At 31.4% G+C, this 24,577-nt stretch overlaps 1 protein-coding gene across 1 annotated transcript; it reads left to right on the top strand.

The window, feature by feature from the left end:
* The first annotated feature begins 6,172 nt into the window (after window positions 1-6,172).
* On the top strand, window positions 6,173-10,017 carry LOC139892390 (diacylglycerol kinase 1-like). Its single transcript, XM_071875457.1, has 7 exons — window positions 6,173-7,273; window positions 7,668-8,034; window positions 8,377-8,453; window positions 8,534-8,653; window positions 8,741-8,905; window positions 9,611-9,748; window positions 9,868-10,017. Exons 1-7 carry the CDS (start codon window positions 6,173-6,175, stop codon window positions 10,015-10,017), a joined length of 2,118 nt encoding a protein of 705 aa, XP_071731558.1.
* Window positions 10,018-24,577: the final 14,560 nt, after the last annotated feature.

Here is a 24,577-nt window from a genome sequence, read left to right as displayed (position 1 = left end):
CTTGAAGTGATTTTTGATGAAGATGATGATTAACTACTGGAAAAATACGTTCATAATAGTGTGGGTGTGTTGAGAGAGAATTAGAAAGAGATTTGGAAGTGAAATGGAGTGAATGATGAGTGTTAATTGGTGAGTGGTGAGTGGGGTTAAAAGGAGTTCTAGTTAGTTGACTAGCTCATGGTAGAAGTTAAAATTGATTAGTCATACATGACATAATCAAGAGTGGAATCCCATGCTAGTTCCTATTAGTATATACCCATAGTAAGTACGTTTTGAAGCTGTGTATAATACGGGTAAGAATACGACTAGAATTCTTGATGAAAGAAAAGAATGGGAAAGTAACTGTAACCATTTTCGTTAAGTATGAGTGTTTTGATATATGTCTTGAAGTCTTCCAAAAGTATTTTAATACATCTAAATACACTACATGTATATACATTTTAACGGAGTCGTTAAGTCATCGTTAGTCGTTACATGTAAGTGTTGTTTTGAAACCTTTAAGTTAACGATCTCAATTAATGTTGTTAACCCATTGTTTATTATATCTAATGAGATGTTAAATTATTATATTATCATGATATTATGATATATTAATATATCTTAATATGATATATATACATTTAAATGTCGTTACAACGATAATCGTTACATATATGTCTCGTTTCGAAATCCTTAAGTTAGTAGTCTTGTTTATATGTATATAACTCATTGTTAATATACTTATGGAGATACTTACTTATCATAATCTCATGTTAACCATATGTATATCCATATATATATCGTCAAGTCGTTTTTACAAGTTTTAACGTTCGTGAATCGCCGGTCAACTTGGGTGGTCAATTGTCTATATGAAACATATTTCAATTAATCAAGTCTTAACAAGTTTGATTGCTTAACATGTTGGAAACATTTAATCATGTAAATATCAATCTCAATTAATATATATAAACATGGAAAAGTTCGGGACACTACAAACAATTACACCAATTATCCTTGTATGTAATCCACCCATGTTTTAATGAGATATGAATATTAATTTACCCACTTGATCAGAATGAATAATCAATTACCCAACCCGAATAATTAATTAAATGATCGTAAAAGATGTCGCATAAACGTCACTAAATAGGACATACATAATCATTTTAATAATTATTAGATTAACTAATTTGAAGATAGGTTCGACAGGTTCCAATGAGTTGTCGCTCAATTAGACAATACCCCTTATCTATTAATAGTCATAGTCCAATGTCCACAAGTGTCGGTCTTTTATCCAAACCTTAATTATGGTACAAAATCTAATAACCCCATCTTAATATTTAGTCTAACATCACGATTACTTTGGCTCAAATAAGCATAATAATAACTTAGTTACGAGACATTAATTTAAAAAGGAAGAACATAGCTTACAGTGGTGATTAATCACGTAGCGTTACACGGACAGAGTTTCGACTTACAAAACCTTAAAACATTTCTTACAATAACCCAATTATTATTAAACTTAAATTAAACTTTAAATTATAAATATATATATATATATATATATGTTTCTTACAGAGAAGGAAAAGAAAAAGATGTGTGTTTTATTTCGGCCAGAAAACGTGAGTTTTATATAATGTGGCCTGCTACAGTAACTCATGCGAGTGCATGAGTTTTGTGCCTTCTGGCCATGCGATCACATGGCCGTCATTTCCTGGTCACATACTTTTTGGCTCCTAGCTTGTCGACATATTTATTTAATATATATAATTTTATATAATTATATATATATATTATATTATATTCATGTGCATAGTTGATTTGTAATTTTAACTCCGTTGTGTCGCGCGTTGATAGTTGGCTCAGGTCCTGGTTCCGGATTTTCGAACGTCCTTTCGTACAATTTAATATCTTGTACTTTGCGTTTTGCGTCTTGTACTCTTGCAACTTTTGAGACGTTTCTTATCAATAATTTGAACCACTTGGATTGTACTTTGTAGTTTTGAGCTTTTTGGTCGTTTGCGTCTTCAAATCGTCGTTTTCTTCTTTTGTCTTCGCGCTTATTTATTTAAACGATTATTACATAAAAATAGAACAATAGTAACTAAAAGCTTTACATATTGGAAGGATATTGTGTCTAAATATATGTTCATTTGGAGCACTATCAAGTAACATGTTTTGAATTTGTATGTATAGAGAAGAATTAGACGTGTTTTGAATTTAAGTGTGTGGAAAAGAATTAGACGTGTGTTAATATAGAAAAATTTGGGGTTGAGTCATTAATTTTAACAGTAAAAGCTAACTATAAAAGTTGTGGTAAAGGTACAGAAACCGATCATGGGAAGGTTGTTTTTTCAAAAACCCTAAATTTTCAAATTTATTATTATTATTATTATTATTATTATTATTATTATTATTATTATTATTATTATTATTATTATTATTATTATTCATTTTTAAACCAAAACACTCTTATTAATTAACTTAAATACATAATCAAACGTTACATGACAATTTAATATCTTAATACAATTACACAAATATTGATATCTTAAATGAAATGTAGTCCTGTTGTGACCTTCAGCTCTGCAAAGAGTACATTTTGGTTTTGGTTTATCCTGGTTGACACATTCATCCATCTGATTTTTAAAACGTTTTGTTTTCTTCCTACCCTTATGATTAATCGATCTCGTTGGATCCACTTTAATCCTCCAATTTACCGTTGCCCATTAATTCATGTCTCTAAGTGGATGAAATTCATGGTTATATTGCTCTCTTCACATGGTAGTTGTGTATTTTTTGCTAGTCATTTTGTTTTGATCCTCTTTTAGATGGCTACACACAAAAATGACATGAGAGCAAGACAATCTATAATCTTGATAGATCTTCCACATTTTCTTGGACAATGGTAATTCTAAAAAATATGCCTCTTTCCTTGGTCGATGAAGTGGTTTCTGGTGTAGTCAAATGAATATTCAATACACGCTTTTATCGGCATCATTCGGGCATGAGACAATCTATTGTTGAGGGATTCAACTATGTTTGTCATTGTGTTACCCCAACGACGCCCTTATGGGTCCCTAAACACACTCCATAATCTTGAATCCGCTTCTTTAAAATACTTCTAAGCCTCTGGCCTAAGGGCTTTAATTACCCGAATGACATTGAGGTAGATGTATTGTTTTATAGTCGAACCGGCTCTCCAACACAATTTTTTGAGGGCTGGAAGGTTTTTAAAATGCTTCAGTAAGTTGCTATGAATGTGGCGCAAACAAAATTGATGATGTCAACCATATGTATTTGCCTGCATCGCATGCAGTATACCTTGATGACGATCGAATATAACACACAACTCTTAATTGTTATGAGAATTGACATGTTCTTGGAACATTTCCATAAACCAACTCCAACTATCATTTGTGTCAATCAACTATTGCGAAGGCAACATGTAGTATTTGCTCGTTAGCATTTTTCGCAACGGCAGTAAGAATCTTATACTACCTTTCAAATGGGTGTCGTCGACATTGTTCTCAGTTCGACATTGTTCTCAGTTCGAGGTTCGGGTAAGAAACGAACAATTATATCAGGATTTGTATAAAGCAATTCATTTAAATACTTTGGTAGATCAACAAAATTACTTTCATAAGTTCCATACAAACGTTCGATTGCAATACGCCTAGCATTCCATGCCTTAGCGTAAGAGAAAAATATACTTGTTTAACATATGCTTGAGTGTGTTTAACCGGAAAAGCTATGTCTTTATCCACTAGATGGATAATGTCACTCGAAATCAAGCTAGAGCTTAAAGAACGATTGTTGTTTTCCTGAACGCTTCCACAACAATTGTGTTCTTCACTAAACTTAGATATACGCCAAACTTTATGTTTATTTCTAATCGAACCAGATACTCTCCACGAACAAACCCTTATTTGCGGGTGACCGTTGTAATGTTCGCTAGTTGTGTAGCATTTTGCCTTCCAATAACCCGGTCGACTATCTTGCACGATGATTTCTCGATTTTTTTATATTCCATAACCGAACATCATATATAAGTTGCTTTGTCTCTAAAGATCATGCCTTTTCTTATTTCACTAGATTCTGTATGCCAACAATTCCATGCTTCTCCGTCCTCCTCATCCTCTCATTGAACCGCATTACTAGTCGAGCCTACTTCATTAGGAAACCTAACATGTGAAACATGGGCATTTTGAGGTTGAGGATTTTGTTGCACTTCCTCTTCTCTTGCAGAGCCATCTGAAACATTGTTTCCAACACTAAATTTATAACGTGACTAGTTTTAATTAGAATCTATTGGCTTTGTATAAACATATCAATTATAATAATTCAAACTTGACCAATGATAAATAAACCTGACCAGACTAATCCAATCACTCAAATTTAACCGATTTTTCATCCAAACCATAAACATTAATTCTATCTTCTTAACGTTTTAATCAAAAGTTAAGATTCCATTACACTTTGTGAAAAATGTAAAGATAATAACCACGTGACCGTCCTCACGTGCCCTCCATGTTGACTGGCATGCGTCATTTTCAACAACAAAAAAACAAGAGATAACATGAATCCTCGTACAAGGTGGACCCTTGTCTGTTCTTTTCATGCCACCAACAACACAATCCATGTATCTATATCTCAAACCTGAAGGAATCTTCTTTTGTTTCAAGAAATAATATAATATAATACAATTGAAATACCCAACAATAAATTCAAAAGCTTTCAACAAAATCACGTTCAAAATATTCACATACGCACATTCATTCATCCTCTATATATGATCTGCATTTTTATTGGCGAATAAAATCCAGGTATATTTAATTCGTTTTCATGTTGTGTTTGTTTTTTGTGATCATGATGCTTTTTTCCATCTTAGGGTTTTTTTGTTCGTTTCCTCGAATATATGCCCATTTATGTCTTTTCTAATTTGGATCATTGCATACGGAAAAATACATAAATACTCTAGTATATCACCGTGTGTTGATCTGGGCTTTGTTCGTATGGCCCTTTAAACTATATATTTTAGTTGAAATAAAACGGTAAACCGGTAAGTGAAAAAGATTTTTCCGTTCAAAATAGTTTACTCAGATGTACACGGCCTAATAAGGCTTTTCGGTAACCGTTTACGGCCCTTTTCTCTAGCCACTTCAAGATATGTTTCTAAATTGGTTAATATTGTTCTAATTCTTATTCTAAGGAGCTTGCCTTTAAAAAAAAAAAAGGATCAAGAATTTATTTTTGCTAAATGTGCATGTTAGTAGTTATTTGTTAAATGTGCATTTTAGTAATTATTTAATTATAGTATCTTGAAAAAATCGAGGGGATCACTTCACATCCGGATAATCTTAATGACAAGGGTGCCTCCTAGGTGAGTGTTTCTCGTTAGTTGTTTGTTTTATAGGTTTGTGGCGTTTGGTTTTTTTAGTCTTGTATCATTTATTTAGGTTTGGAGCGCCATTTTGTTTGATATCATTGGTTGTTTGGTTGGCCGGTAGAGTTTTAGGCTTGGATAGAGTTAGCTATTTTTATTTTTAGGTTTGCTCTTGTTTGTTTTCTCTATTCGAGCCTTAATGGTCGTCGATTCTTATGTATTATTTATGGATCCTTCATTAATGGTCGTCGATTCTTATGTATTATTTATGGATCCTTCATTTATAAATGAGGGCATCTTAATTTTAATAGTAATCGTTATTTTAGCCACACACAAAAAAATTTAGTATGTTGAATGTGAATATAATTGTTGGCTAAAGTTGCAGTGATTGAGATTGTGTTTACTTCTTTGCCTACTTTTTTTTATATCCTTATTGTTTATGTTTATTTGTTGTTTACGTTCAAGTTTTTGGGATGTCAATGAACATTGTATATTTTATATTCTGTCGTTCTAGATTTCTAGTATGCTGCTCTATATACGTTTTGGTCACGAAGGCTTTCGTTTCATCATTCTACAACAAATTATAGATACATTGATTATACAAATAAGCGCACACGCTGTTCATTTTCGTTGTAGGTGATGCATTTGTGTTATTGAGTACTTAACCCGATACAAGTTTATGTTATCTAGTTGAAGATGAAGTGTCGATGAAATAGCTCGAATTTTGGAACATACAAGATGACTGAAAATATTTTGATTTCAATTATTACATGTTTGAATTAGGAATGTGAGTTAGAATTGTGTAAAATGGACGAGTATCGAGAAGACGATCATTTCCTACCCGCTGCTTGGATGAACAAGAGTCCATCCGAACTAGCTGAAACGAATCTCTTCATTATTTCATGTTTTATTGCTGGTCTTATTGGTATATTAACAATAGTTTACACCGCGTTTCAATGGAGAAGAAACATTAGTCTTAGTTGGACAAAAGCGATTGCAGGTACAAAAAAAGATCCGAAATCAAGCAAGGAGCTTGTTGCACCGCACACTTGGTATTTAGAAACCGTAGCTCGTGGGAAGAGTTTAAACTGTTGCGTATGTCTAAAGTCGATGTCACCATCTCAATCGCTCGGGCCAATGGTGTCTTCTGGTAGTTTTATTCATCGTTGTAGCATATGTGGCGCTGTGGCCCACTTAAATTGTTCTTCTAATGCACAAAAAGATTGTAAATGTGTGTCGATGGTGGGGTCCGATCATGTATTGCACCAATGGGCTATTCGGTGGACCGAAGTGATTGATCAACCTGAAGGGACATCGTTTTGTACGCATTGTGAAGAACCGTGTAGTGCTTCATTTCTTGGTGGTTCACCAATATGGTGTTGTTTATGGTGTCAAAGATTGATACATGTCGATTGTCATAGTACGTATCGTGAAGCGGGTGATATTTGCGATATGGGTCCGTTTAAAAGATTGATTTTATCGCCACTTTATGTGAAAATATTGAGCAGGTCATCATCGGGTGGACTCTTGAGTTCGTTAACGTTTGGAGCCAATGAGCTTGCGTCTTCTGTTCGCGCAAGTATTACAAGTCAAAGTAAGAAAAACAAGCAGCGTAATCGGGTGAATATAGATGATGGTGAATGTAGTGTAGCGGAATCGTCTGCTGAAAGCGCGCCGTATGCTGATATCAAAAACGACGATGGTGATAGTGATATGATGAACAAAAAGATGAGTTATAAAAGAAGTATTCAGAGAGATGATCAGAAGGTACAAATGAAACAGAGATATGATTTGGTTAATTTGCATCCAGATGCAAGGCCTCTTTTAGTTTTCATCAACAAAAAAAGTGGCGCTAAACGTGGAGATTCAATCAGGCTTCGGCTGAATATTCTGTTAAACCCTGTTCAGGTTGGTACTTATGAAGTTTGGATCTTTCTAACGACAGCCCTTATGGCTGTCGTTAAGAAGCATTAATGTGTTGTACCAAGAAATTAACTTGACTTTTACATGGCGGTTATCAAAAAGTACAAGTGTTCTTTGCACCTTAACGGCAGCCTCAAGGGTCGTCGTTAAAGCTATCGTTACAAAAATCCTTATTATTATTATTATTGTATAAAATACTTATTTTTGATCTTATCAGTTACTATAAACTAAAAATATGTTGGTGGACTGGTCCAACTGTCTAACCCCACATATGTGAACTTACCAAAGTTACACTTTTTACAAGTTACCTGGCCCGAATTACCCACCCATTTTGACACCTATAGTTAATCTTAATAAACCCTGCTTGAATACGTTGTAGATCTTTGAGCTGAGTTCGAAAGAAGGTCCAGAAGTCGGTCTTTATTTATTTAGGAAAGTACCACATTTTAAAGTCCTTGTATGTGGTGGGGACGGTACAGCAGGGTGGGTATTGGACGCAATCGAAAAGCAGAATTTTGTATCTCCACCTCCTGTTGCGATTCTACCTGCGGGAACCGGGAACGATTTGGCCCGAGTCTTACAATGGGGAGGTGGTTTGGGTTCGGTCGAAAAACAAGGAGGCTTATGCACGATGTTGCAACACGTAGAACATGCCGCATTGACGGTTCTTGATCGTTGGAAAGTTTCTATCGTAAATCAAAGGGGAAGACCCCTTCGATCCCCAAAATTCATGAACAATTATCTTGGTACGTAAGATTTTTGCACTACAAGAAAAACGAGCTTTAGTGACGAGAGCTATTGGTCACTAATAACACTCAACACTAATTTGGTCACTAAATCCAGTTACTCGTCAATAGATCCGTTGCAAAACATTAATGGAGACCAAAGTGACCATTTGTTTGGTCACTAATATCATTTAGTAACCACAATTTAGTGACGAATTTTTTAATGGTAACTAAATAACGTTATTAGTGACCAAATAATAAGTTGTTACTAAAAGATCGTCATAGACCATTTTTGTTGTAGTGTTGATATCGGACCACTTATTATCGTTGATGATTGATTTTAATTCAAACTTATAACTGCAGGGGTGGGATGTGATGCGAAGGTCGCGCTTGATATTCATAATTTGAGGGAAGAGAATCCTGAGAAATTCTATAACCAGGTGCACATATTTTTCGACATTTCGAAAAAAAAACGTAAAGATTTTTTATTTCTAAGAACTTTTTGACGGTGTGATTGCAGTTCATGAATAAAGTTTTATATGCTAGAGAAGGTGCGAGGAGTATGATGGACCGAACTTTAGCTGATTATCCATGGCAAGTTCGAGTAGAGGTTGATGGTACGGATATAGAGGTTCCGGAGGTTAGTTTTTCTTTGGTGGTTTGAAATATGACATTTTTTGAATTGTAGTAGAAAATAAACATAAGTTTGAAATTTTGATATTTGCAGGATGCAGAAGGTGTACTTATTGCTAATATTGGGAGCTATATGGGCGGTGTAGACTTATGGCAGAATGAAAATGAAAACAATGATAATTTTGATCCTCAATCGATGCACGATAAGATGTTAGAGGTTGTGAGCATATCAGGCACTTGGCATCTCGGAAAGCTTCAGGTAACTTGTTGGCTTCCGTTTGCTTGATTAGAACATGCGTGGTAATTTTGGCCCATTTGTTTAGGTTATATGGTGATTGTTTAATAAAAGACATAACTAAAGAAGAAATGGGTCGAAAGTGACCGAAAAGATGCATGAAACATCCTAACATGTATTTCTAACAAAACAAGGCACCAATGACAATAAGAAAATTTTACAGCCTATTTTTTTTCACTAAAAAGGAATTGATAGAAGAAAAAAAAGGGTTTGCTGATCTTCTTGAATCCGTTTTGACCTGTTAATCAATCCACCCTCAGACCTGTCTGAAATGATACCTTGTCAAACATTCATCGTTTTGTTTTGTTTAAATAGTGATTTAAGTCATGTCACTTAAACCATCTCCATTTAGCTGAGTGGTTGCCGCCCTTCAGGGTGTTTGTGAGGTCTCGAGTTCGAGTCTCACATGGGGATTTCATAATGCAATTTATGGAGTCTTCTGGAGGCATCGTTGTCTGAGCCTGTCTTCAGGGGGTGCTTCCCAAGGGTGACTACACGCAGAGCCTGTCCTATGGCAGTTGTTCGATGGAATATACTTGACACGTGGAACGGATATGATCTGGTGGTGGGAACTTTTTGATGGCCCCCGTCAGTGACTCTAATCTCGTTCAAAAAAAAAAGTCATGTCACTTTTTGCCTGAGCGCCTAACGATGTGATCCGTATGGCAGGTGGGCCTTTCTCGAGCCAGAAGACTTGCTCAAGGAAAGTCCATTAAAATCCAGCTTCTTGCACCACTGCCCGTTCAAATAGACGGTGAACCATGGTTACAATCACCATGCACGTTAACTATTTCGCACCATGGACAGGTAACCCTCACATTTTTATAACACCTATACACATGTCTTAATCGATACACCAATATTTTTTAATAAACTTTTTGCCACAAATATGTTGCGTAGTTTGGTTATTGGTTGTGTATGTACAGGCTTTTATTCTGAGACGAACAGCTGAGGAAGCGCTTGGTCATGCATCTGGAATAGTTACAGATGTGTTAGAAAAGGCTGAAACAAATCAAGTGATTAATGGGTCTCAAAAGCGTACGCTTCTTCATGAAATGGCACTTCGACTGTCATAGAACCACCACGGCCACCACTAACGTCGGTCGACATCTTAAAAAGACTCGGTTTGTAGACCCAAATGGAATGGTTTTCGTGTACTTGGTTACATGGGTATAGATATTGGCTATTGGAAAAAAGAACTGATTTTTTCTAACTTGTTTCTTGTGTGACCTGTATAAACCTAAAACAAATTTCATTTTACGTTTGTTTATAATGTTTGTGTACTACTACTGTTTGTAATTCAAAGGTCATCTCAACTTGTGTACTACAGCTACTACCGTTAAGTATAAGGCCTATAGTTTTATTTAATACTTACAAAAGTGAATTTCACCGATTTGGGTAGATGATTGCATTTATTTTATCACAAGCGAATTTCACTGATTTGGGTAGATTATTACATTTATTTTATCACAGGAGAAATAAAAGGGTAAGTGGCAACATTTATTTTACTGTTCACATCCAGACTAAAAGCATCAGGAGTGGGGTGTAAATGTTAATATAATAGAATTCTACACTTCAAAGATTAAATAGCAACACTTTGTTGCTAAAGATTAAAATAGCAAGATTTTGTTGTTAAGTAGATTAGAATAAATAATGAAAGTATAGAATAGAAATAATTAGAAGATTGAGTGTATTATTTGAAGATTTGTTATCTTATACAACTCTTGATTACAATATCTATTTATAGGTTAAAAAACTAACTTTCTTAACCTCTAAGAAATCTTAGGAGCTAACGGTCACGAATATCGATAATTACTTAGCAATTAAGGATACTAAAATATCTAAGTATCCTTAATGGATAAGAATACATAATGGCTAAGTATTCATAATAGTTAAGAATACTTAATAGCTAAGAATACTTAATAGTTAAGTTTTCTTAGTAACTAAGTTTTCTTAATAACTAAGTTTACATAACATAAGATTAACGTCTAATAACAAGCTTAGATACGCTAACACTCCTCCTTAAGATTGTTGTTAGACATCATAAGTCGAATTTTCAATTGATCTAGCTTCATCCCCGTAAGTGTGACGACCGGGAAATTTTCGACCAAATTTAAACTTAATATTTTTATGAATTCGATACGATAAGCAAAGTCTGTTAGTTTGAGTCTAAAAATTTTTGAACTATGTTCATGTATTCATTTAACCTTGGACGACTCCCAACAATTCACGAACTGTTGTGTAAATAAAGATGTGTATATATATATATATATATATATATATATATATATATATATATATATATATATATATATATATATATATATATATATATATGTAAATATAAGTTATATAATAATATGAAAACAATTCACTCATTAAGAATAAGTATGTAAAATGATAGATGAGGTAATAAAGTGATTATTAAAATAAAACTATATTTAAGTATACATGATTCTTATAAATAATTATTATGATATGTATATTGAAATATATATATATATATATATATATATATATATATATATATATATATATATATATATATATATATATATATATATATATATAAAAGTGATGCAGGTGCATGTGAGATTAAGGACCCACGAAGGAATAAGCAACATAATGGGTTGCATAGTGTTAAGGGGCTGCAAGCTGTTAATGGGCTGTTGGATGTTGCTTATTGTTAAGGGGCTGCAAGCTGTTAATGGGCTGTTGGATGACATCTTTAATGGGCTTCCTGTTAACAGATGGGATCCAGGTTAAAGTATGAGCTTGGAAAACAAGATACGTAGCTGCATAGTTGCAGTTTTATTTGGCTTCTAATTATGTTCTTTATCTGTTTTCCTATTTTAGTTCAATAAGGGTTTATCCATTTGTTTAGTATTTAACCTCTTTATTGTTATTAGGTTTGGGGGAGTTTTATTTTTACGATCAATAAAATATCACAAAAACGGGTTAGACTCCCTGCCGTTTGGCAAAAAAAATATCCTGGTCTTGTGTTTTTCGGTTATTCCTGTTGCTATCGTGATCCTGTGCATCATTTGGTATCAGAAGTTCAGGGATGGCAGATAAATCTTCTCATGGGGGTTTCGGAAGAGGTGGTAACCACAGATTCATTAGAAGAAGTGGTAACATCGATCCTTGTGCCGAAATTGAACCTTTACAGAGAAGAATTGCTCAATTGGAATTCAACTGTGACCATGATTTTGAAGAAAGTGATTCAGATCAGAAGAGCGATCAATGGACTGATACGAATCCTTTCGCGCCTAGAGGTCCTCGTCGAGAACAAAAAGAAGATCTGTTGCGTGGTCTAGGGATGAAAGTAGAGATTCTTGAGTTTACCGGATCTATGCATCCGGATGATTTCCTAGATTGGATTAGCACGGTGGAGCGTATCTTTAATCTCAAAGACATTCTCGACAACCTCAAGGTGAAATTAGTCGCCATAAAGTTGCGCAAGCACGCATCTTTATGGTGGGAACATGTGAAGAAAGATAGGGTTACTGCCCGAAAATCAAAAGTAAGCACATGGGAGAAGATGAAAAAATTACTCAAACGAAAATTCTTGCCTGCAAATTTTAGGCAGGAGGCCTTCATTGCATATCAATGTTTTCAACAACGTTCATTGGGCGTTGAAGAAACTATTCAAGAGTTTGAGAAGTTGCGTATGAGATGTGGTGCGAAAGAGGAAGAAGAGCAAATTATAGCTCGATTTTTGGGTGTTCTTAACCGAGAAATAGCTGATGTTGTAAGCCTACAACAATACCTCTCATTTTCTGATGTGTGTAGCTTGGCCCTATGAGTAGAAAAGCAACAGAAAAGAGGTAAGGGTAAACTTCCTTATGTCCATGATACACATGTCTTACCTACCAACAATGACCCTCAACCTGAAAAAGGAAAAGGTGAACAAAGAACACCGACGACTCAGGTATCCAGTAGCAAGGGCCCAAAGTGTTTTAACTGTCAATCCTTTGGTCATTATTCGTGTGATTGTCCTAACCACAGAACTGTGACCATATTGGATAATGAGGAGGAACCTGTATACGATACTGAGGGCGAAAACGAACAACATGAAAAAAGTGAGGTCATTTATGCAGATCAGGGAGAAGCGCTCCTTGTCCATCGTGCACTTAGTGTTGCGGTTGACACAACTGATGAAACTTCTTGGCTCCGTAATAATATATTCCGAACCAAAGTAACGGCTAAGGGTAAAATTTGTTTGATGATAATTGATGGTGGGAGTTGCGAGAATGTAGTATCAACGGAGATGGTGGAGAAACTTGGACTAAAAACCGAAGATCATCCGGAACCGTACAAACTAACGTGGCTTAAACGAGGTAATCATGTGAAAGTAAATAAATGTTGTTTGGTACATTTTTCGATTGGAAAAAAATATAGTGATGAAGTTTGGTGTGAGGTCATTCCCATGGACGTTTGTCATTTGTTATTGGGTCGACCATGGCAATTTGATAGGAAAACACGCCACGATGGGTTTCGTAATACTTATACTTTTTCCAAAGATGGCGGGAATATTACACTTGCCCCGTTAGATACACAGAAGAAAGAATCAGTTGAACCAAACCTCTTTCTTAACCGCGCTGACTTTGAACACAAATTAGAACAGCATGATCTTACGCATGCTTTATTCGTTACCGAGGGTACTAATGAGGTCAGTAAACTCCCATTTGAGGTTCAACCACTGTTAAATGAATGTCATGTTGGTGGTCCCGATGAGGGTCTTGACTTGAGGTCGAGTCTTTCCGAAGAAGGGGAGGATGATGCAGGTGCATGTGAGATTAAGGACCCATGAAGGAATAAGCAACATAATGGGTTGCATAGTGTTAAGGGGCTGCAAGCTGTTAATGGGCTGTTGGATGACAGCTTTAATGGGCTTCCTGTTAACAGATGGGATCCAGGTTAAAGTATGAGCTTGGGAAACAAGATACGTAGCTGCATAGTTGCAGTTTTATTTGGCTTCTAATTATGTTCTTTATTTGTTTTGCTATTTTAGTTCAATAAGGGTTTGTCCATTTGTTTAGTATTTAAACACTTTATTGTTATTAGGTTTGGGGGAGTTTTATTTTTACGATCAATAAAATATCACAAAAACGCGTTAGACTCCCTGCCGTTTGGCAAAACAAATATCCTGGTCTTGTGTTTTTCGGTTATTCCTGTTTCCATCGTGATCCTGTGCATCAAAAAGTTACAAATACTATATGTTGAAATTTATTTCTATGATGAAAGAATATAATATATTAAATAAATATATATAATACTTATATATAAAACATTTATATTTTTAAAATGATACAAACACATATTATGTAATCATATATATATATATATACATATAAAGATATATATTAAAATGTATAAGTACTAAATATTCAATATATGTAAATATATATATTGTATGATTATTAAGTATTACCTAATTTATTAAAATGTAGTTGTTATATTAACATAAATAAAATTTTTATATTTTTGTTATTAATGTTAATATTTTTAATATATATAAATATAAAACTTGATACGTATAATTGACTACGCTATTATTTCTTGTATATAACAGTATTTTTTTAATCTATTATTTTTTTTGTATTGTTACTTTACTTATTTATTTAATTAAAACTAATTACATATAGAATCAAATAGATATATGTCTGGATACAGTTTTGCATCTCTATCAACTATGTTAAATTGATATTCATATCTCTAATTTGATTACAAATGAATTCAACTACAAGTAAACAACAAAATCTGTTAACAATCCCTATCTCCTTTATTCGTTTCCTGCTCACAATCTGCTCACAATTTGTTTCCCTGTCGACCAATCTTAACTACAAAACAACTTCACTCGATTCTTGATGGATACATAAATCTTTTATTGGCACATTATATGTATCTTCACTGTAAATTGAGAAATAAAACACCACCACGTATAACCACCTTGAATTCACATACCACAATTTTCACTCACCAAGAGTCACTCCCGGCTACTCTCAACGGTCACCACAAACTACCTTTTTGTTGTAACTCGTACCAAACCCATCAATGGGTTCATGTATTTTTTTTTTATAGTTACAAGCAAACATAAATGAACCATCATCGATTATCATTCCCTCCTTTGATAAAACCCACAACAATCTTACCACCCAGGAACTTCGACCACCTACACCACAAGATCGAATTCTTTTTCTGTTTAACCTCTATCCCTCATAATACCCAACACCACCAACGAGCCACCATAACCCGTCACCATTTTCATCTCTCTTTACCTCATCATCTCTCTTCTAAATCCATCGTAAACTGTAAAGACCCGTCCTAATTCATAAGAACGAATACAATAACATATGATTACATCGCGAGGTATTTGACCTCTATATGATACATTTTACAAACATTGCATTTGTTTTAAAAGACAAACTTTCATTACATCGAATGTTGACGGCATGCATACCATTTCATAATATATCTAACTATAATTGACTTAATAATAATCTTGATGAACTCAACGACTCGAATGCAACGTCTTTCAAAATATGCCATGAATGACTTCAAGTAATATCCTTAAAATGAGCTAATGCACAGCGGAAGATTTCTTTCATACCTGAGAATAAACATGCTTTAAAGTGTCAACCAAAAGGTTGGTGAGTTCATTAGTTTAACATAAATAATCATTTCCATCATTTTAATAGACCACAAGATTTTCATTTTCATTTCTCATAAATATACGTCTCATGCATAGAGACAAAAATCATTCATATGGATTGAACACTTGGTAACCGACATTAACAAGATGCATATAAGAATATCCCCTATCATTCCGGGACATCCATCGGACATGATAAAAACGAATTCGAAGTACTAAAGCATCCGGTACTTTGGATGGGGTTCGTTAGGCCCAATAGATCTATCTTTAGGATTCACGTCAATTAGTTGATCGGTTTACTAATTCTTAGGTTACCAAGCAAAAGGGGCATATTCGGCTTCGATCATTCAACCATAGAATGTAGTTCAATTACTTGTGTCTATTTCGTCAAACATTTATAAAAGCACATGTATTCTCAGTCCCAAAAATATATATTGCAAAAGCATTTAAAAAGGGAACAAATGAAACTCACAATACTGTATTTTGTAGTAAAAATACATATGACGACATTGAACAAGTGTAGGATTGGCCTTGGATTCACGAACCTATATCATTTGTGTATATATATTAAAACATATACTTGTAATTGAATAAATCTATATATTATAATTAGTGATGTACTTGTTATATTTAATAATTTATAAGTTTCCTTATTTATTTAAACATTTTCATTTTTACATATCGTAATATTAATATAGTTAAGTTATGTATATTAAATATATGTCTTTTTATATGAAGATCATTTGTTTATGAAATTATTATTAATTTTGATAATACTAAAGTTAATAAAAATAATGATATTTTATAATAATATTGATAAAAGTGATAATAATAATGTTATTAATGATATTAATAATGATAGTAATACTAAGTTGTATTAAAATAACTAGGATAATATTAATTATAATAATTCTTTTAAAACATACTTTAGTTAAGATTTTAATAATTTTCACAATAATATTTATATCCAAAATTTCTATATTTTTTAAATCTTAACAATATTATTAAACCTGTATATTCATAGTTATAATAATCATATCTTTCGTGTTTAATTTATAACTAATGACTATAGTTTCTTTTAATATTAATTTGTATTCATAATCATATTCTATATGTATTCATATAATTATAATCAATTTCCTAATCTTTATCATAACACTTTTTATTATAATTTAACATGTTTAGTATTCTTGAAATCATAATAATATTACTAGCGAAAATAATATAATAATAATACTATAAATAATAATATTAGTAATGATAATACTAAATGATAATAACAATTATAATACTTATAAGTATGGTAATAACAATAATTATAATACTAACTATAACAATAACAATAATAATCATAATACTAATAATGATAATAATAATAATAACAATAATGAGTAATGGTGATAAACTACCTCACAAGGAGTAAAAAAAAAATGTTGCTGTCCACGCCCAAGCTCGGGCTCAAACCCGTGACCTCTCGCCCACCCGGTAACACCCTTAACCATATCACTAAATCCGTTTTTCTAAAATATACATGACCCGTTTATTATTTAAACTCGATAATAATTCTGTTTATTCTTTTCCTCTTCTTCACTTCCAAATTCGACCAAAGTATATATATCAAAATTATGATAACAAATTACTAACAGTATTAGAAGATGTAAACGAACCAGGAACTATCTGTATAGGATATTTTTTTATAATTCAGTCAAAAAAATAAAATAAAATAAAAAAATGCTGTAACGTGATGAATACCATAACTCAATCCTTGATTTTGATTTATAAACGGTTTTAAGAAAATATTATAACATGAATTATGTTGAAAATGATTCATATAAAATTTATGAATCACTAATTTCATCAGTAACAACATCTACAGCTTTAATTTGATCTTTAAACGTTCGTTTGACTTTTTGGATTTAATACTTTGACTCTAAAATTCTTGCTCGATACTAAAAATTGTAATTTGAAACTTTGCAAGCAGTTTAAATGAAAGATTCCTAACCACATGGCATTTACACATTTTGAAAGTTGATTCGAATTTGAGACTTTACAAAAAAAAAAGAACAAAGCAGGTTCGTGTCTGTTCTTGAAAATTTTCTGTTAAGTCCTTACAGATGAATTAATTATAACATATAATTGATAACTGAGTTGAACGATTTGAATGGCTTTCAATGTCATGGAATAATTCGTTTAACTTATAGCTAATATGGTCGACAATTTTTTTTATCATAAGGACAGAAGTAATTAATAAAAAATATATCTTGAAACAGATTGATAACAACATTTGATCTTATCTGTGATTTTGATTTGGACATATATAACAATTAACTCGACAGATTCTACAGTATAGATAATGATTTTTAACAGATTTTGTAGTTATTTGAATCTAATTTATATTTAATAAATATTAATAATAATTATTAATAATATTAAAAATAAATATTTTCATAATATTTATAATGTTAATAAGTAATGATAATGATAAAAAAATGATAACAATAATATTATTCATAAAGATAACAATAAAAAAAATTAATAATATTAATTTGTATTTCTTATAATAATAATGATAATGATAATTACAAAGATAATAGTCATAATACTAATTTAACTATAATAACGATATTAATAATAACAATAATAATAATTTTAATAAGTTTGATAATATTTAATGATAATGATAATAATATTTAATAATACAAGTGATATAAAAGATATACCAAGTTACAAGTATTCTATTTTCATATTAGTATAATAATATTAATAATACTGATGTTAATATTAATATTAATATTACTATTAGTAATACTAACAACTTATATTATAACTTGTAATTAAATTTAATATATTATTATTATATATTATTATTTAGGTATCATTTAATAATACATATAATATTTTAACCTTTTATGTATAATCTAATATATATATATATATATATATATATATATCATAATAATTATTTATAGAATTCGTACACATTTATATATAGCTTTATTTTAAATAACCAAATTATTATTTTGTATATTATTTTACATACTTAATTTTAATTTTAATGATCTATTGTATTTTATTATTTCAAATTATTGTATATACTTACTTTTATACATATATCTACATATTTATTTACAAATAATTGTTCGTGAATCGTCGGGAATAGTCAAAGGTTAAATGATTTCATGAATACAGTTCAAAACTTTTGAGACTCAACATTACAGACTTTGCTTATCGTGTCGAATTCATATAAAGACTAAGTTTAAATTTGGTCGAAAATTTCTGGGTTGTCACAGTACCTACCCGTTAAAGAAATTTCATCCCAAAATTTGATTGGGATGGTCATGAATAACAATAAGTATGTTTTCATGACGCATACGAGCTGAAAATTAAAGTTTTATCATCATAGAGTAATATAGATAAAACAATTCGATTATTCGAAGAGTACGAATGAAGCTATCATGAAAGAGTGAAAAGTTTTGTCTTAACTTTTGACGTAGTCATGGTTGAATTCCGGAATTCAAAGGATTTAAAGAAAATCTTTGTAATAAGATTTGATTCTTCGGTAATTAAGGAAATTAGAATCCTCTTTTGTTAAATACGATGATCTGTCTCGATTTCTTTGTCTGATATTCCACTATAAATCCACCCTCTTCGTTTCCTTATTTCCACACTCCTATCTTCTATACTTTCCTTCTTAATTCATACTTTTATTTTCTCTTCCCGACTTTAAGTCAAGCGAATAATGATTCAGAATTCATAGGTATGGAGTTTCGAATGAACATGACTAATGTTCTAAGAGAGATTGTATTAGCACGATCTTGATTGGTTAAATTACCAGAATACAAGATAAAAGATAAAACTATCAAGAAATATGTTCTTGATATGTTTATAGATTAGATAGAATGTAAGAGTCGTGTAACATAGCACATGATGACGTTATGATCTGTGAATCATCACGTTCCATTAGAAACTCAGCATGACTTACTGTAATATAATCACGTTGATCAAGTGTCATTATATTATACTAACTCATGCATCAGTTCTCAACACTACTTCAAAAACATTCATGTTTTAAATTCGAAGGGTTCAGAATTTAGAAACTAAAACAGTTTCTTTTATGATGTAATATAGATAGCACGAAGAGATAAATAATTTCGGACAGGAATACTTATGAAAATATCCTCAGAAATATCGAAGATATTTATGATGATATTTTGGAATTTCTAAGATCGAAGGTTGATGAAGAAAGATTTTCCACAAGATTTAACATGACTTCGGAGCAAGATATTTGCTGAAGATTTCATTGGATCCATAATTACCTGGATTCTTTGAATATAGAGTTTGGTCCTTGCATTTGTCCTTGGTCTCCTTCATAATTTCGCATAATCCTCTTTTTGGTACTAAATTTTCTATTAAGCGTTTCCAACACTCCATTCTTTATCATCATACTTTTGACTGTTAAGGTCGTTTACATTTTCTGCTGCTTCATTCAACTCTTTGAATATTCAGAGTATTGATTCGTAGACTGGGTGCTTTTCAGGATTTCAGAATGGAAGGTCATGATTCTAAGAGATAGGTGTTATATGTATACATATAACTGTTGATGTAGTAATGATGTGAGTTTTCAAAGTACGGATTGCTGATTCCCGGTAATTGGTATGGCAATTCTCGTTACAAGATGCGGATGAGTATATGATAGGGTTTTAATGAACAAATATAATGGTTCTTCGGAGAGACTTAAGCTATTGAGCAATGAAGTTGCTGGTAAGTTTAATGCTAATGTGGTGAGATATAAATGGTCCCCGGTAACGATGACGAAAGGCAACTTATATATCAACGTTATGATAAGGCTAATCCAAATGAAAGTGGAAGTTGATTTGTTGAAGCTGTGACAAAATTGGCTAATTTGAAAAGGGATTGCAAAGTTATTTTCGGTAATAACAACGCCAAAGGAGCTAGCACAGATACATGTTAAATGTTTACTCAGGTTCGGAGTGTTTTTAGGTGCATAACTATATGCATCAATCTTTTCTTCCATAGATGAAGTGCGGTTGGTTCATCCTCTCGATTGAGGTGTGTTCAAGAATTATGAAAGGTTTGAACGCAAATTGTAATCATCAAGATACAAATGAGGTTTAAGATGAAATCAAGTGGCAAAATTGAAGAAATGTTTAGTTTCATATATTATAATCAATATTTTAATTCATTTTAATTGTCCAATGTTATTAGTCCACAGTCGATAGTCCACAGTTAACAGTCTAATAATTCATATATAGTTTAATATATAATATTCGAATTAATTAATACGTATCGTGACCCGTGTACATGTCTCAGACTCGATCACAACTCAAAGTATATATATTATTGTAGAATCAACCTCAACCTTGTATAGCTAACTCTATCATTACTGCATATAGAGTGTCTATGGTTATTCCAAATAATATATATAGATGCGTCGATATGATATGTCAAAACATTGTATACGTGTTCCGATATTTAAAATGCGTAAATAACAGTATTTAAATGACAATAAATAAAGTGCGTAAATTAAATAACAGAAATTAAATGACAATAAATAAAATTGCGAGAATTAAATTGCAATAAAATAAATTGCGATAAATAAAATGTAATCAGTTAGCTAGGAACAGTTAGCTAGGAACAGTTAGCGTGGATTCTTAATAAAATTTCAATTAGTTAATTCGTTTGTTTCTAACAAATTTTATTTTGTCCAATATTTTCTTCATTATGCCACTTGTTGGATTCTGATAGATCAAAATTCAAATATGAAATTGAATGAAAATGGTTATTCTGTGGTGAACGGATTCGTATATCTGTGGATGTAAGTAGGATAGTAAATGGACGTTGAATCAGATTCAAAGAATGTACAGTGTAACTTATTAATGTGAAATTCAAATATTCCTCGGGTATTACCTACCCGTTAAAATATTTTCACCATTAACAGTTTGTACAAAAGAAATTTTTTTTTTAATTACAATCTTTATGAAAGCATATATACATATATATTTTCTTCAGATATAATCATGGATTTATGAGTTAATATGATATTAATCTCATTTGATTTTTCGGTTGGAACTAGAATAAATAATCTCTAAAACATTAGAAATTATATAATCGTCATGTAGAACGTAGATAGATAATGTAGAACGATTCATAGAATGATGATTATGCTCGAGGTACATAATGAGATGTTGAGGCGTGTGATGTTGAAACTTGGGTTGTTGGTGGTACTGATATTAATGTTAGTAATACTATTGGTGCCGGTGATGTTGTTGAAGCTGGTACGTTTTGCACCATATTTTTCAAGGCTACAACTCGGGCGCGAAGCTCGTTGAATTATTACTCCGAAATGATTGTCGGTCGGAACGAGTAGATGAATAAGGTTTCGAATTTTGAGATAGTATATAATCATGACGAGATACTCTGGATATGAGAGAGAAAATGGTGTCTCGAACAGGTTCGTCGGTAAGTGCTTCAGGTTTATCGCCAGAGGTGAATTCGGTTGATGAAAAGGATCGCCTTCTTCGCGTCTCCATTGATTAAGTCGACTACGAACCCATTCCCAACTCATCCAGAATTAATGATGGCTAATTGGTTGATCCATTCCGGTTACACTACTTTCGGAGCTCAGGTGAATATTCATATCGGAATAGTTGTCTGAATAACTATCGGAATAGCTATCGAAATTCGAGGGACTCGAACTGGTTGAGGGATTCATCTCGTACGATCAGATGAAGGATTTTCGATAAGAAATAGATTATAGGATGTAGATTAGTACCCTGCAATATATAATTTACATATGCATATATAATACTAAAATCCCATAATTTACGAAGGAATCTACGGAAGCTGTCAGGCAAGGGTAACAATAACATATACGCTAAGATATGAATTTATCTATACACTGTCTATGTAATAGGGGCAGTAAGACGTGTCTAGACTTTAAGGATGATAAGCAATTAATTTTTCGACACTAGATGATAAGCAAAACTATTTACATGCAGACACGGTCGAAGTCCAGACCTACTAATGCATCTAAACAACTATCAGTTAGACACACTAATGCAAAACCTGGTTCGCTAAGACCACCGCTCTGATACCACATGTAAAGACCCGTCCTAATCCATAAGAACGAATACAATAACATATGATTACATCGCGACTATATGATACATTTTACAAACATTGCATTCGTTTTAAAAGACAAACTTTCATTACATCGAATGTTGACGGCATGCATACCATTTCATAATATATCCAACTATAATTGACTTAATAATAATCTTGATGAACTCAACGACTCGAATGCAACGTCTTTCGAAATATGCCATTAATGACTTCAAGTAATATCCTTAAAATGAGCTAATGCACAGTGGAAGATTTCTTTCATACCTGAGAATAAACATGCTTTAAAGTGTCAATCAAAAGGTTGGTGAGTTCATTAGTTTAACATAAATAATCATTTCCATCATTTTAATAGACCACAAGATTTTCATTTTCATTTCTCATAAATATACATCCCATGCATAGAGACAAAAATCATTCATATGGATTGAACACCTGGTAACCGACATTAACAAGATGCATATAAGAATATCCCCTATCATTCCGATGTGACGACCCGGAAATTTTCGATCAAATTTAAACTTAATCTTTATAAGATTTCGACACGATAAGCAAAGTCTGTAATGTTGAATCTCAAAACTTTTGGACTTACATTCTTGTAATCAAGTACCCTTAGACTGTGCTCGACGATTCACGAACAATTGTATATATATATATATATATATATATATATATATATATATATATATATATATATATATATATATATATATATAGGGGTATATATATAATATTTTGAGTAATAAAATACACTTTAATGAATTGGAATTAAAAATGTAAAATGAGAAATAAAATAATTAAGTCACTATTAAAATAAATATATACGAATATATATATGATTTATATTAATAATTATTTGTAATATATAAAATATATAAATATTAAATAAATGCTATCATATTATATAATTGTAATATTAATATATTAAATGTATTTATAAATTAAATTATAGTTGATACATTATTGTTATATTCATTAATATTATTAATATTAATGATAGTATTATTAGTACCATTAACATTGTTATTTAAAATTATCACTAACATTATTATTATTATTATTATTAAAATTAATAGTAATATTTATATAATTAATAATATTATACTTCCTTAGATATTTAATATACATATATATACATAATCGATATATATAGGTATACAAATACTGATATATATACATACACATATATAAATTCTATATATATATATATAAATACACATATATAATTAGATAAATATATAATATATAAAAGATACTTATATTGTTATATACATAATTAATTATATGAATACTGTAAAATAGGTAATTTATAAATACTATAGAAGCTTATAAAATATTATTCTATAATCATGTATTAACATTAAATTGTTATATTATTGTTATCATTATTATTAATATTGTTATTATTATGATAATTGTTACTATTAATATTAACAACATTATTATCATTAACATATTTACAGATATTAATTATTAATAAAAGAAATATAAATATAAATATAATATAAAATATAAAGATATATATAAAAAGAACAGATATATACGCAAAAATTATTTGATATCACTAACAGCTTTACATTTTTTTTCCTGTAAACCCTATTTGGCTCGTGATATCCAGTCGACCTCAATCACCACAACAATACAAATTCTTTCAATCAAATTTTGTTGCTTTCACCATTCACAGACACAATATAGGATCTCTATAATTGTTAATCAAAAAATACAACAGATTTTCTTAATTTATTTTTTTTCTGTTTCAGTCGAAACCTCTGTTTCATTTTTATTTATAGCAATACTCGAAATTAAAGTATTTGTCAAAATCCTTGAATGCAATTGTGTTA

This window comes from Rutidosis leptorrhynchoides, chromosome 2 (genome assembly GCF_046630445.1).
Source record: "Rutidosis leptorrhynchoides isolate AG116_Rl617_1_P2 chromosome 2, CSIRO_AGI_Rlap_v1, whole genome shotgun sequence".
NCBI lineage: Eukaryota > Viridiplantae > Streptophyta > Magnoliopsida > Asterales > Asteraceae > Rutidosis > Rutidosis leptorrhynchoides.
Note: the sequence above shows the minus strand (reverse complement) of the source record. Positions and strands in the feature narration are given on the sequence as shown.